Source organism: Cariama cristata, unplaced genomic scaffold, assembly GCF_000690535.1.
Source record: "Cariama cristata isolate BGI_N322 unplaced genomic scaffold, ASM69053v1 scaffold33651, whole genome shotgun sequence".
Classification (NCBI taxonomy): Eukaryota; Metazoa; Chordata; class Aves; order Cariamiformes; family Cariamidae; genus Cariama; species Cariama cristata.
In genome coordinates this window covers 35,687-47,851 of record NW_009599262.1, presented here as the reverse complement: position 1 = coordinate 47,851, position 12,165 = coordinate 35,687, and the positions used below count along the sequence as shown (strand labels likewise).

General features: G+C 40.5%; 1 protein-coding gene across 1 annotated transcript; it reads left to right on the top strand.

Moving 5' to 3' along the window:
* Positions 1 to 4: 4 nt before the first annotated feature.
* ZXDC (ZXD family zinc finger C) lies at positions 5 to 9,842 on the top strand (the record flags this gene model as incomplete). The annotated part of the gene is made up of 10 exons (XM_009709621.1): positions 5 to 26; positions 564 to 716; positions 1,604 to 1,682; positions 1,796 to 1,926; positions 2,864 to 3,034; positions 3,616 to 4,301; positions 5,014 to 5,098; positions 6,931 to 7,103; positions 8,389 to 8,490; positions 9,549 to 9,842. Coding segments are annotated over 10 exons (1,689 nt in total), but the record flags the coding sequence as incomplete, so codon positions are not given.
* Between the last annotated feature and the right edge of the window lie 2,323 nt (positions 9,843 to 12,165).

Below are 12,165 nucleotides of genomic sequence, written 5' to 3'. Positions count from 1 at the left end.
GCGGCCCTACCGCTGCGACTTCCCCGGTAAGCCGCCGCCGGGCCTCTGGGGCTTGGTTTCCTTCCCTCCCCTTCCTAAAAACGGCGCTCCCGGGCGAGGATGGGATCCCTGCCCTGAGACCTGTGAAGCGGGTCAGGTCGCTTTTCTTCCCCATTGCCCCTCCTTCCCCTTCGGGTCGTCCCCTGAGTATCGAGGAAGGCCTCCTCTCCAGGCCACCTCAGTTGTCAAGAGGGAAATTCTGGGAGCTGGAGGATGCTCCCCCTTTGCTGGTCACCTTTTCTGTGGCTTTGTGCTGGTGTGAAACGCCTTAAGACAAGCAAACGTCTTCAGTGGTATGCCTTAAACCAAACTGTATGGTTTTTGATTACCCACCTTGGCTAAATAATTGTAATCCCTGGGAGTAATGTAGTTTAGGATTGCACTGTTTGGTTTTTCCATGTGCCAGGATGTAATATCCTGTTGAAAGGATCATGAAGTTCCCTCACTGAAAGTTGGGAGGAAGAGAAGAATGTGGTTTTCCTGATTCATTTTTGAATCAGGCTGATTTTCCCTTCTCTCCCCAGGCTGTGAAAGAACATTTATCACAGTGAGTGCGTTATTCTCCCATAATCGAGCCCACTTCAGGGAGCAAGAGCAGTTCTCCTGTTCGTTCCCTGGCTGTAACAAGCAGTATGACAAAGCCTGCCGACTGAAAATCCACATGAGGAGTCACACAGGTATTCATGAGGGTGACTTGTACCTGGGGAGGTACATGAAACATAATATGTGGAGAGTGGACTTCAGTTTGCTGGAAAAACTAAAAGTCATGAAGGGAGAAAGGGTAATATGAATTATTTGGAGTCAGTGAAAACATTTGATTCTTGGCCTTCGGGGCGGGGGGGGGGGGAGGAGTCTGCTGAGTGAACTTGCCAAATGTGAAGTAGCTATGGACGTGCAAAGCTGTGGCGTTTGGCATGTGAACACACTCAGATCAGTGTGTGAGTTCTAATCTTGGTCAACACAAGTGGCTGAAAAACTTTCAGAATATGTGGAATGTATGTACCAAGGTTTGGAACAGCAAGAAGATGAAATTTCAACTCAAGCAAGCACTCGTGACTTGCAAGGGCCACTGCTAAGCTGAAATCCAGCCTTTCAGTGTTCTAAAGACAATTATGTGTACTCTGTACTGTCCTCTGTTTTCCTGGTTTTGTGGCTTTGCAGTGTGGGTTTTTGTTTTTTCTTTTTTTTAAAGTGAAAGTTCATAGGCGTGATGGAAACTAACTTCACATACTTCACTGTGTTGTAATCAACATGTAATAACAGGTCATGAAAACAGAAAAAAAACATTTGAGCTGTGCTTCTGTTTTGAGTAATGCTATTGTTGATACTGAAGCACCTTCAAGATAGCTCAGATTAATATGAGATGGATTGATAATTGTCTGTGCTCCCTGATACGTGGCCTTGAGTTAAAGAAGACTGTAGGAGTAGGAAGGGACATCACAGTACTCTGCAGTGGTTGGGTCTTCTTGTCTTAGTTTAATTCAATTTAAGCAGCTGTTGAGATTTGCTAGTAGCAGTGTGTATTTCCATATTAGATTATTAATGTAATCTTTCTTTGCTTAAGGTGAAAGGCCTTTTATCTGTGACTTTGAAGGTTGTGGCTGGTCTTTCACCAGTATGTCCAAGCTACTAAGACATAAAAGGTAGTGTTTTCTGATTATACTGTCCTAAGTCACTTGCTGTTTGTTTGTTTTTCTTCCAGTACTTAAGCAACAGTGGATTTAATCACGCCAATGGCAATTTCCTTCCCTTGTAGGAAACACGAAGATGACAGGAGATTTATGTGCCCGGTAGAAGGCTGTGGGAAGTCCTTCACAAGAGCAGAACACTTGAAAGGCCACAGTATAACTCACCTTGGTACAAAACCATTTGAGTGTCCAGTAGAAGGTATTGTTCCACTCATATATGTATGTATGTATGTAATCGGTGTTTATATTGCCTAAAGATTGTGTGCATTTTCCCCAAACGCAAGCTTGTTACAGGATTGGAACAATTTAGAGTGAGTCTTCTAACAGAGTTTGAAGAGGTAAAACTAAACAGAAGACACTGTAACTGAATGAGGGATCATTCTCAAATGTGTAGATTGCAGAGAAAACATTGATTCATGCTCTAGCTGGATTTTTTTTTTTTCCCTTTATGACGAGCAGAACTCTTTTATTGTAGAAAATCCCATTTCTGATATTCAGTTTCTGTAGCTCAGCTTTTTTGCTTGATTTGTCAAAAATAGTGCAAAGTGGTCCTGTCCTGCACGTTCAAGCATGTTTTGCTGTTGTGACATTGTCATCTCAAGCATTCAGTGGTTGCACTGTGATAGTTCCTGCTGCTGGGATGGTGGACAGCCGTGTGAATGGTATCTGTTGTGGTCATACGGTGATGCCCCATGGGTTTCTTAGCACTACCTCTATCACTTCCGTAGGACTCTAGGAACAAATATTTTGAGTCTGATCTGGAATATTCTGCTTCATAAAGTAAAGCAGCGTTTCTTGGTGGTTGTTACTCCTTTTGACGGTTTTGCCAGCAGTCGTCATGAAGAGTTTGCATTTAAGGTGCCATAGTGGGGAAAGGTTGTGCATTACACTGAATGACTTCACAGTTTCATGTTGTCAGAAACAGGTTGTTGAACTGTCCTACCCACTGAGATGTCCTTGATGTAAAACTAGGAAATATTTGGCTTGCTTCTGATTCATTTGAATGTATGTACAGGCACTGCAAAATAGCAAACGGAGTTCTGCAGAACTACTCTGATTTGTTTTGTGAAGACATTAAATATGAACATCAGATTGAAATCAGATGAAACGTTAAAGCCTTGTATATGTTCTTGTAGGCTGTTGTGCAAAATTTTCAGCACGAAGTAGTCTGTATATTCACTCCAAAAAACATCTTCAGGATGTGGACTCATTAAAGACTCGTTGCCCTGTATCCAGCTGTAATAAATTGTTCACTTCCAAACACAGTATGAAGACACACATGGTCAAACAACATAACTTCAGCCCAGGTAAATTATTCGTTTCAAACTATAGGAGGGTGCAATGGAAAAACTAAATGTTTTATTAAGGAAAATGTGTATTTACTGATATGGAAATCTGAGCCTCATCAATATGAATGGCAGAATCTTCACTGATAATGGAGCTGATTTCCGCCTCCTAAAATTTTCGGTGACACCTTTAACTGAGTATCAGAAAGTGAGACCTGAGCTTGACCTGGGTGAAATTGTGAGAAATTGGGGTTTTTTTGAATGAAGTAGAGCTTGTCCTTCTCCATGCCATCTGTAAAATACGAGCAAGGACTAAAAGCATTTCTTTTCACGCTCGTTTTTCCACTCCTCTACAATCTAGCTTAGTCTGGACTGCCATAGTGTTACCTTTTTGCACGTGCTTTTGTCACTGAAATTTCTCAGTAAAGGAGAGAACTTGTTTCAGTAAGCTGCTTTTCCTTATGTCTGCTTTCAGGGAAGTTGGGAAGTGTTCTAGTAGGCTGAGAATCTAGCGTTGTAAGCTTCCTCCTTTGATCATTCATATTTTTTCTCCGCATTGTCTGATGAAAGGTCTGTCCTATAACCAAACCGTTCTCTTCCAGATCTCCTAACTCAGCTTGAAGCAACCAGTTCCCTCACACCCAGCAGCGAACTGACTAGTCCAGGACAGAGCGATCTCAGCAGCATAGACCTGGTATCCCTGTTCTCCAACGTGTCTAGTAACAATTCTGGAATTGCAACAGACATGGCGCTAGTGAACTCTGGAATTGTCACGATCGATGTTGCTTCGGTGGGCTCGACACTTGGAGGAAACCTGCCCGTCAGTAACAATTCTTTAAGCCAGGCAGTTGATCCCTTGATACTGGTGGCTAGCAGCGATATGCCACAGAGCCTGGACAGTTCTCTCTTGCTGGGAACCAGTGCAGCAGTTCTACAGCAAAGCACTTTAAATTTGGATGATGTACAGACTGTGAATGCAGAAGCCTTGGGTTCTCTGGCATCTTTGTCAGTGAGGAGTTCCAGTCAAGATGTGCACTGTTTGACATCCAGCAATAATTTAACAGTCGACACAGCCACTTTGACTCCTTCTAGTAGCCTCAGTGGTACCAATGTGCCTGAGTTACTAACACCAACTAAAGTTGAACGGAATTTGCTTCCTAGCTCGGATGTTGTTGGTCAACAAGAGGGCAGCAAAGTAGTGACGCAGTTTGTCTTCTCCAATCCTCCAGGGAGCTACAGTGCACAGAAAGAAATGGATCTTGGCACAGTGACTGGCAGCTCGTTTTTGGTATGCAGTAACTATATTCGTTTTACTCCTAGATGACTAAGACACCGATATCCATTGCTACTTATACCTTTTAGGGAGACCTTTCTCTCAGATTTTGCAGATTGTACATTTTGGCTTTTTTTGATGAAGGATGTAGAACATTATGTTGCATAGTATGTGGTCAGAAGGAGATTCAGTGTGGTGATAAGTTCTCTTAAGAAATACTGGAATTCTGGTGGGGAGAGTTAAGGGAGAACCTTTCAAAGTAGGGGATTAAAAAATAAGTGGCCATCTCTCTGAGGATGAAATGGAATTTACAAGAATACCCTAGAGTACTTGGTATGTGTTGTGCATTCTGTTCCAGGGAAAGATCTGGGCTGGGAGAGTAACTGAAACACTTTCATCTCAATCCTCGTTCCTGTTTTAAGTACTCTTCCCTTTCTGGTTTACTGTGTTACTGCAGACTTAACTTTTTATTTACATGACAAAGTAAATGTTTACAGTGTTAAAATCTGAACACTTATAATTGTGGAGCTACCTTCTTTTTGTGTTGAACTCCAGATTTTAAGTACATACAGGGAATTTATTGAAACTCTAATCAGAAGAGCATGGGAAACTAGAATTCCATGTTTGCAGTGTAAAAGATAACTGCAACTGAGAACTCATTAGTCCATGTTCATTGTCTTGGTTTATTCTTCTTGACTTTTTGTGTTTTTTTTTTTTTTTTTACTAGGAGAGCAGTGGGTCTGCAAGAACAGACTACAGAGCCATTCAGCTCGCCAAGAAAAGAAAACAAAAAGGGAATGGGAGCAGCACAGGTGAGAAGCCATCAATTTAGAAGCCATCAAACTTGTGAGAAGCCATCAAACAAGCCATACAATTATTTACGGTTTTTGGCAGTGAAATGGGAGTGGGTATCTGAGTACATTCTTAAATATCCCATACGGTTTATTGTTAGTTAAAATAATTACGCATGTGATGTACCATCTGTTATTCAGGATAATTACGTTCTGTGGAATATCAGATTCACAGTAAGTTTACAGAGAAATCTGCATCATATGTTTCGTGATTGTTAACAAGACACTATACCTCCACCTCTTCATCTGCTTTTTATTTTCTTATTGAACAAAAAATATTTAAGGTCACTTTTCTTTCTGTTGTTTATGGTTTTGGCCTTACCTAGTGGGTTCTCTTTTACTCGGTAGAGACAGTGAAAACATCATCTGAATTTGTTTTGCTTCTGTGTTTCACTTAATAACTGTGTATGCAGTGTTAAGGAATTTATTTCTTAGTTATCTAGAAATACTCAAACCTCTCTCTTAAAATTTAGCTTTGTGGAGAGTTCTTGTGCGGGGTGAGGTTTAGGTCATGATTTCAGATATGTCCTCTTAAACTGTAGTTTGACTCAAAGCTGTCTGATGTGAATTTTACAGCGCTGCTTTATCAGAGCAAATGTGGTCCGTGGCTCACTAGGCTTGAACAAGCATAGGTGCTTGAGTTGTGTCTAGCCTTGGGGCTGAGGTGGAATATCATGTGTATCATTCATATATATATAGTTTGGTTCTTCCTTGCTCTCTCTTAGACCTTCCACCTCTGAAAATCAAGGTGATAATTTTTAAGGTGAGCTAAGAGACTAGTGCTGAATTGAGCACTGTCACATTTCTGTATTTGTAGAAGGCATAGCTGTATAAATTCTGTCTGGTTCAGTGAATCATCACAGGGAGGGATAACTGCTTTATAAGCCTAGTTTTAAGTGTGCTTGTATTATCAAATATGTCTTTTGGACATTAGTTTAAAAAGATGATTGCACTTAATCTGCATGTCTCCTAAAATGACCTCAGAAAATTCCTGTTTCTGTTCCTACTCAGGACTCCCGGTAGTCCACTTTTCACCAGCAGTTGCCTTAATGCTACTGTGTGCTTCTCAAAGTGGTCTAAAGAGTCTTGTATTTCTAAGTGGTTTAACTAGGGTTGAATGAAGACTGCAGAGGGAAGTTCAGTGTTTAAAAAGAAGTTATCCAAGCCTTTTAATTACTATAGATTTTAAAAAACATAACAAAAACCTGAAACAGCTGGCAGGATTCTATCCTTACATTTATTTTGATTAAGATTTTGGTTTTCAGCTTGTGATACAAGCAGCTGGTTCGTTGTGTTTTAAACTGAAAAATGCTTAAGGTTGTTATAGTTGTACTTAGGTTGTGCGTTCTACCTAACAGTCCTTGAAATCTGTCTGGAAATAGATGAGCTTCACTATACTCTTTTTGCAGTTTGGAAAAATGATGTTCATGACTTCTCAGGAAATGAGCTGCAAAACTAAAAAGAGCAAATGCAATTCTACTTCCTAATTCCTTTCCGTAACTCCACAAATATGCTGATATTTCTGTGCTACCACAGGGGTGAGCCCTAAGCTTAGCAGTTTGTGATGTGGTTTTAATGGCATTCGTGTAAAATGATGCTCAGTCAGCAGTTGGAGTTCATCAGGTGATTGATGTCTGGCCTTTTAGCAGTTATCAGATGGTGCTTAATTATATTGCACTGTTCCAGGAGTTTGCTGTGTAGCATAAACAACCACATAAAATCAAAAAAATACTAGCAGGAAACTTCGGCAAATTGCTTCTGACCATCTAAATATTAAAATTGGTCTCTTTTAGGGGCATCTGGCTCTGGTCAGAGGAAAAGCAAGGGTGGTAAAGTAAGCCCTACCAACTTTTCATCATCCACTCCTGGCAGTCGACTGGGTGGCAACATAGTTCTGCCAAATGGAGGGCTGACAATAAGGGACCCTGCTACTGGAGCGCAGTATGTGCAAATTCAGCTTCTTCAGGTAAGAGATAGGGAGGAAAAACATGCTCGTCTTCTCTGTTACCCAGACTGGCACATTCATGGAAGAATCTTATCTGTGAACTCCGGTACTACTGCGGCTAGATGGGATCTTGAGATCTGCAGTATGTACCATGTCCATTAGGGCATTTTCCTGGCAAGTTTGTATGAAACTGGCTTTAGAGAGATCTAGAAATGCCTGAAAACAGAGCTGGTTCAATTATGCAACTGGTGGGGGCCTGAACAGGTGCATTGTAGAAGTGGGTAAGTTTGGTTTTTTTATTTGGTTTGGTACTAATATTCAGTCCAGCCTGGAACATACAGGCACTATAACTGCAGGGAACATCCTGTTCAGCTTCTTGGGCTGGATACATTTGATGCAGGAAGCACTGTGGTGGAACTAAGAGTTTTGTCAAACTTCCATTTTTTGTGTGAGAGTTGTGATCCTTCGAGGGCTTAGGAATTTCCTAATTCGGACAGGCAGTTATGAGAACAGCAAAACTGATGCTACATTCCTCTCCCAAAGCATGGGGTAATTTCTCTTGCAAAAGGAAAGACTTACTAGCATGCAGTAACTTAGGATGTGCACGGGAGTATGACTTCTTCCTCTAGTCTTTTTCTTTGTTGACACACTCCCAAAATTCTTAAATTACTTCACACCTCTCATTTACAAGGTAAATGAGACTGACATGGAAAGATTTCCTCAAAGTGAAGTTTCAGCCTAAACTGTTACTTCTCTAAACTGTTGAAATAAAGCTTGAGATTTTTTTCCTAAAAACACCTCGTGATCCATATGGGCTGATTAGTGGAGCATGGCAGGTAATGTGTTTTTGGCCAGGTGTATATTTGTATCCAGAGAAAGGATCATTCCTTCCAATTTATTCCTAACAAAGTAGGGCATGGAGGAAGCTATAGGCAGAGTTCTCCATCTGTGAAGTTTTCTCATGAGTGTAAATGTTTGTAACTTTTATGTTAAGTATTAGCTTCACACAACATGATGAAACTTGTTGCATATTTCTGAGTGTTAGGTTTGTTGGAAGATGAACCATTCCTTCCTTCTCAGATCTTGCCAATTTTCCAAGTTGATTATGGTAGGGTAGTAGGTTGTATACAGAGCTAGGTTCAGATTTAAGTGATAGTTTTCCACACATCTTTGTGGATCTAGGCCTTACTAGTACAAGTGCAGTGGCTTTATCAGATGTTTTAAGATTGTGAGCCTTAGTGAAATTTGCATATTGTGCTCAGATGCTTTGGGGTCTTGTAATTGCATCATGTTTCTGCATTCACAGGATGATTCCCCAGGAGAGGGAGATTTGCCCTTTCAACTGAGCTCTCAGTCCTCCTCATCACATTCTCAGCTTACAGTGGATTTACCTGTTCACATTCTTCAGGTACAACATGTCAGAGCCGTTGGGTTTTATTGCTTAGCTTGAAAGTGAAGACAGTTTGCTGTGAACACTCTGGTGTTCTGCCTAATGAAAATACCTTGTTTTCCACTGGGAATTTAATTTCACTTGCAAGAAGTAGTAAGCAGAGAGCTGCACTGCAAGATTTATCTTGTGTATGTTACCAACCTTTGACATGTTATAGGTGGTTGTTTTTCTTCCTCTGTTACTGAGTAATGAATAACCAATGTTACTCATTTATTACTGAGGTGCCCCATCCTTGTTTTCCTGATCCTGTGCTGCAGATACTAGTTGGGTCAAGAAAGAGGATCAGATTTGATATGTAACAGGCTACAGGAAGGGCAGGAAGTGGGAAATAAAATCTTGAGCCCAGAATTCAGAGCGGTGTCTATATGGGAAAGGCAGTTAGGTTAAAAAGCCTGCTTGCTTCTACAGCCTTCGATTTCACTACTTGCTCTTGTTAACTACTGAGTGTCAGTGTTTGAATGCAGAAAGCTTCATACAGCTTCTTGCATAAACATTTTGTTATCTGCTGTTCCGGTAAGCTGCATGTTGGTGAGTAGGAGCAGCTGAGAATGGAGCAGCAGTGAGTGATTAGCATGTACATAAATCACGTTTTCTACTTGGCCATGTGGGGCTTAGGTTTTGATAAACTCTGCAATGCAGTTAGTCTTAGCAAGTGTGCTTCTCCTGGATAGAAAATAAAGCGCGTGTATTTGAGAGGAGCACCTTACTGTGAGAAACCTAGAAATACAAGGAGAGTACTACGATCGTTGTCCACAGTAGAGAGTTAGTGAGGAAAAGCGAATAGTGATTTTAAATTTATCTCCATTAGTACTGCTCATCTGAAGTGTTCCAAAGGAAAAACTGTAGTGGCACTGTTTGAGTGGGTCCCCAATGCAGGAAAGTTTTGGGCTTCCTCTAAACCATTCAAAGCATTTCTCTGGTGTTGGATAAATGTCAAGGTAATCTTACTGATAAGCATTAAAAGCATCTAGAGGTGAAAGCACTGAACTCTTCATGCTGTCTGTTTGCTTTAACAGGAACCACACAATTCCACTGAAGATGATGCAGGTTCTGATAACTCTCAGTTCACTGGAAGCACAATAAACTTACAGGATCTGGAATGACCATAATTAAGAACAGTTACTTGAAAACAAATTTGGCAATCATGTCTTGACAGAGTGAGATAACTGTGTGGGTCTTTCTCCAAGGAAAGTATGCGAACTAGGAGTACTGGATTATGGTTGCACTCTTTGCAATTTGCGAAGGACAGTTGCAGATGAAAGATTTTCTTAAGAAATGTAAATCCCACTTGATGTGCCTGTGTAAGATACCCTGTCTGCCTGGTAGTTGGAGAGACTGAGGCAGACTGCTATACAGTGTTGTTTCAGGGAGAAGTACTGTATTAAACTTCAAACTGAGGTAATATTTACTGTTTTCACAGGAAAGCGAGTATTCTACAGCTAACAAGTACAAATTTATAATCCTGCCTACGACAGTTAAAACTTTCCTTCCGTTGGTCTCCTGGTGGAGCCAGTGGCATTGAGGAATTAAGAGCTAACATTTGCAAGTGTTTTCCACACACACAAAAATAATTGTTTTGGCCCCTGTGTTTTGGCATCAAACTTGGAATAAAGTGTCACATGTAACAAAATTAATGTCCTATGCCATGAAAATGAGATGCTCTAAAATCTTTGTTTTAGAAAACTAGATTCTAAATGTTAACTTAGCTGTGAATCAGTTTGTAGCTCATGTTGAGTTTCTCCCTTTCCTTGCTCCTGTGTCCCAAATACTTTGCTGAATTCTTCCAGCGAACTTGAAAAAGAAAATGGCAATAGAACTGTACTCACTATAAGTGATTAGCTAAGAGTCCAACAGCATCTGCAAAAGGTTCATTTTACCTTTGTGTTCCCTTTTTTGGGAGGAATGTTGACTGTCACGTAAATTTAAGCACCTTGATTTTATGTCATCTATAAACTGCTGCCAAGTTACCTGTAAACTGGCCGCTGCCTTTTTATTTTGGGTTGGTGGGTTTTGTTTTTGTTTTTTGTTTTGTTTTTTTTTTTCCAATTGAACACTGTTCACACTTGTTCTTTATTGATATCCCAGAGTGTCACATGCACGTGGAGCTTCCAGCTGCTTTACAGAATATACAGTTGTCAGAGTATTTTATGAGGGGAAAAGAATTGTTACCTAGGAAGATTTGCCCCACTGAAAAATTGTAGTTTCTTTTGGGGACGGGGGGAGAGGTTGTATGTACTGTACTTATCTGGATTGCAGACACCTAAATAAGTATAGGGTTGTATAGAAAAAAAAGCCCTTTGGTTACATTTTAAGGTAGTAATTTAAATGTTTCATATGGTGATGTACTGAATGCCTATAAAGTTATGTATAGGACTTTGATAAAAGGGTATATGTACTGTTTTTTATTCTCAATGAGGTGTGTGTGTATGCACGTATGTGTATATTTTTTACAAAATAAGATATGTCATCCAGGAGAACGTTGTGATCTTTCTAATCTTGCACATATTTATTTATTTTACAGTTATACTGATGTTAAAGTTACATGAGGTCATTCAGAAATGCTTTTACTTCCTGTGCCTTTTGAACTATGTATGTGTCCAGATAAATGATTTTTTTGGTTGAAGACTTTGGGAGGAAAAAAAAGCATACAGGTTACATTCAACTTCAGACCTGATTTGTAGGCAGTATTATATCTTCTGGTTGAACCAGGTTTATTTTTCTATCTTTAGCTTAACTGAGCATTGAGGTCTCTCTGTTCCTCTCATCCTGAGTTTACAGCTTATGTCCAGGGAATCTCTTAACCATCTCAGGTTGGGTTTCCAAACCAAACGAACTCTTCTGCCTGTCTGTGACTGGAGCATGGAGTCCACTCCTTGAGAGGTAGGAAGGTTGAGGAGGAATCATGCTGAAGGGACTACTGGGCCTTGCTCTAGTGGTCACCATGATCTCCTTGGAAGCTGAGACACCTCGAGCTCCCAATGCCTGCATTATTCTGTTCTCAAGGACCATACCAGTTCTTAATCTATTAAAATGGCCAAGGAACACTCCACCTTTTTATGGGACTTGCAACCAAATCTTTCTACTTCTGAAAATGTACCTCACTCAGCTTTGTAAGTGAATGTAAAGCGCTAACCTCTTGGGGCTGAAAATTGGATCACTTGGCTTGAACTCCATTGCTGGCAATGGACACCTGAAGAACTGCTGGTGCAAAAGGGTTAATAAAGCTTTTTTTTTTTAATGGTCATTTTGTCAGTGGGTATTGTTCTTTGTATGGATGCATCTGACATAAAGCTAATTGTTAGGAGCTTGATTTCTGCAGAGCTTGTGTTTTCCCTTGTGGCTTTTCCAGAGCAATGGAGTGGAGCATATAATGAAACTCATCCTTTGAACTGAATCATAGCCTTCGGTTTTCATAGTCCAACAGATCTGTGATTATAATGAACGTCTGGCAGGTGCCTGGCTTAGTTGTAACTTAACAAAGGTTGTTACCCAGGACTGCGATAGATCTCACTAGTCAGGTTTGCAGGGATAGTGCCATTTGCATCAAAAACTGAATGAGAAAAGCATTGTTTCTAGCAGGAGCCTGAGAAGCAAAATGAGAGAATTTTAATTTATTTCCTTAGGGAAAAGATC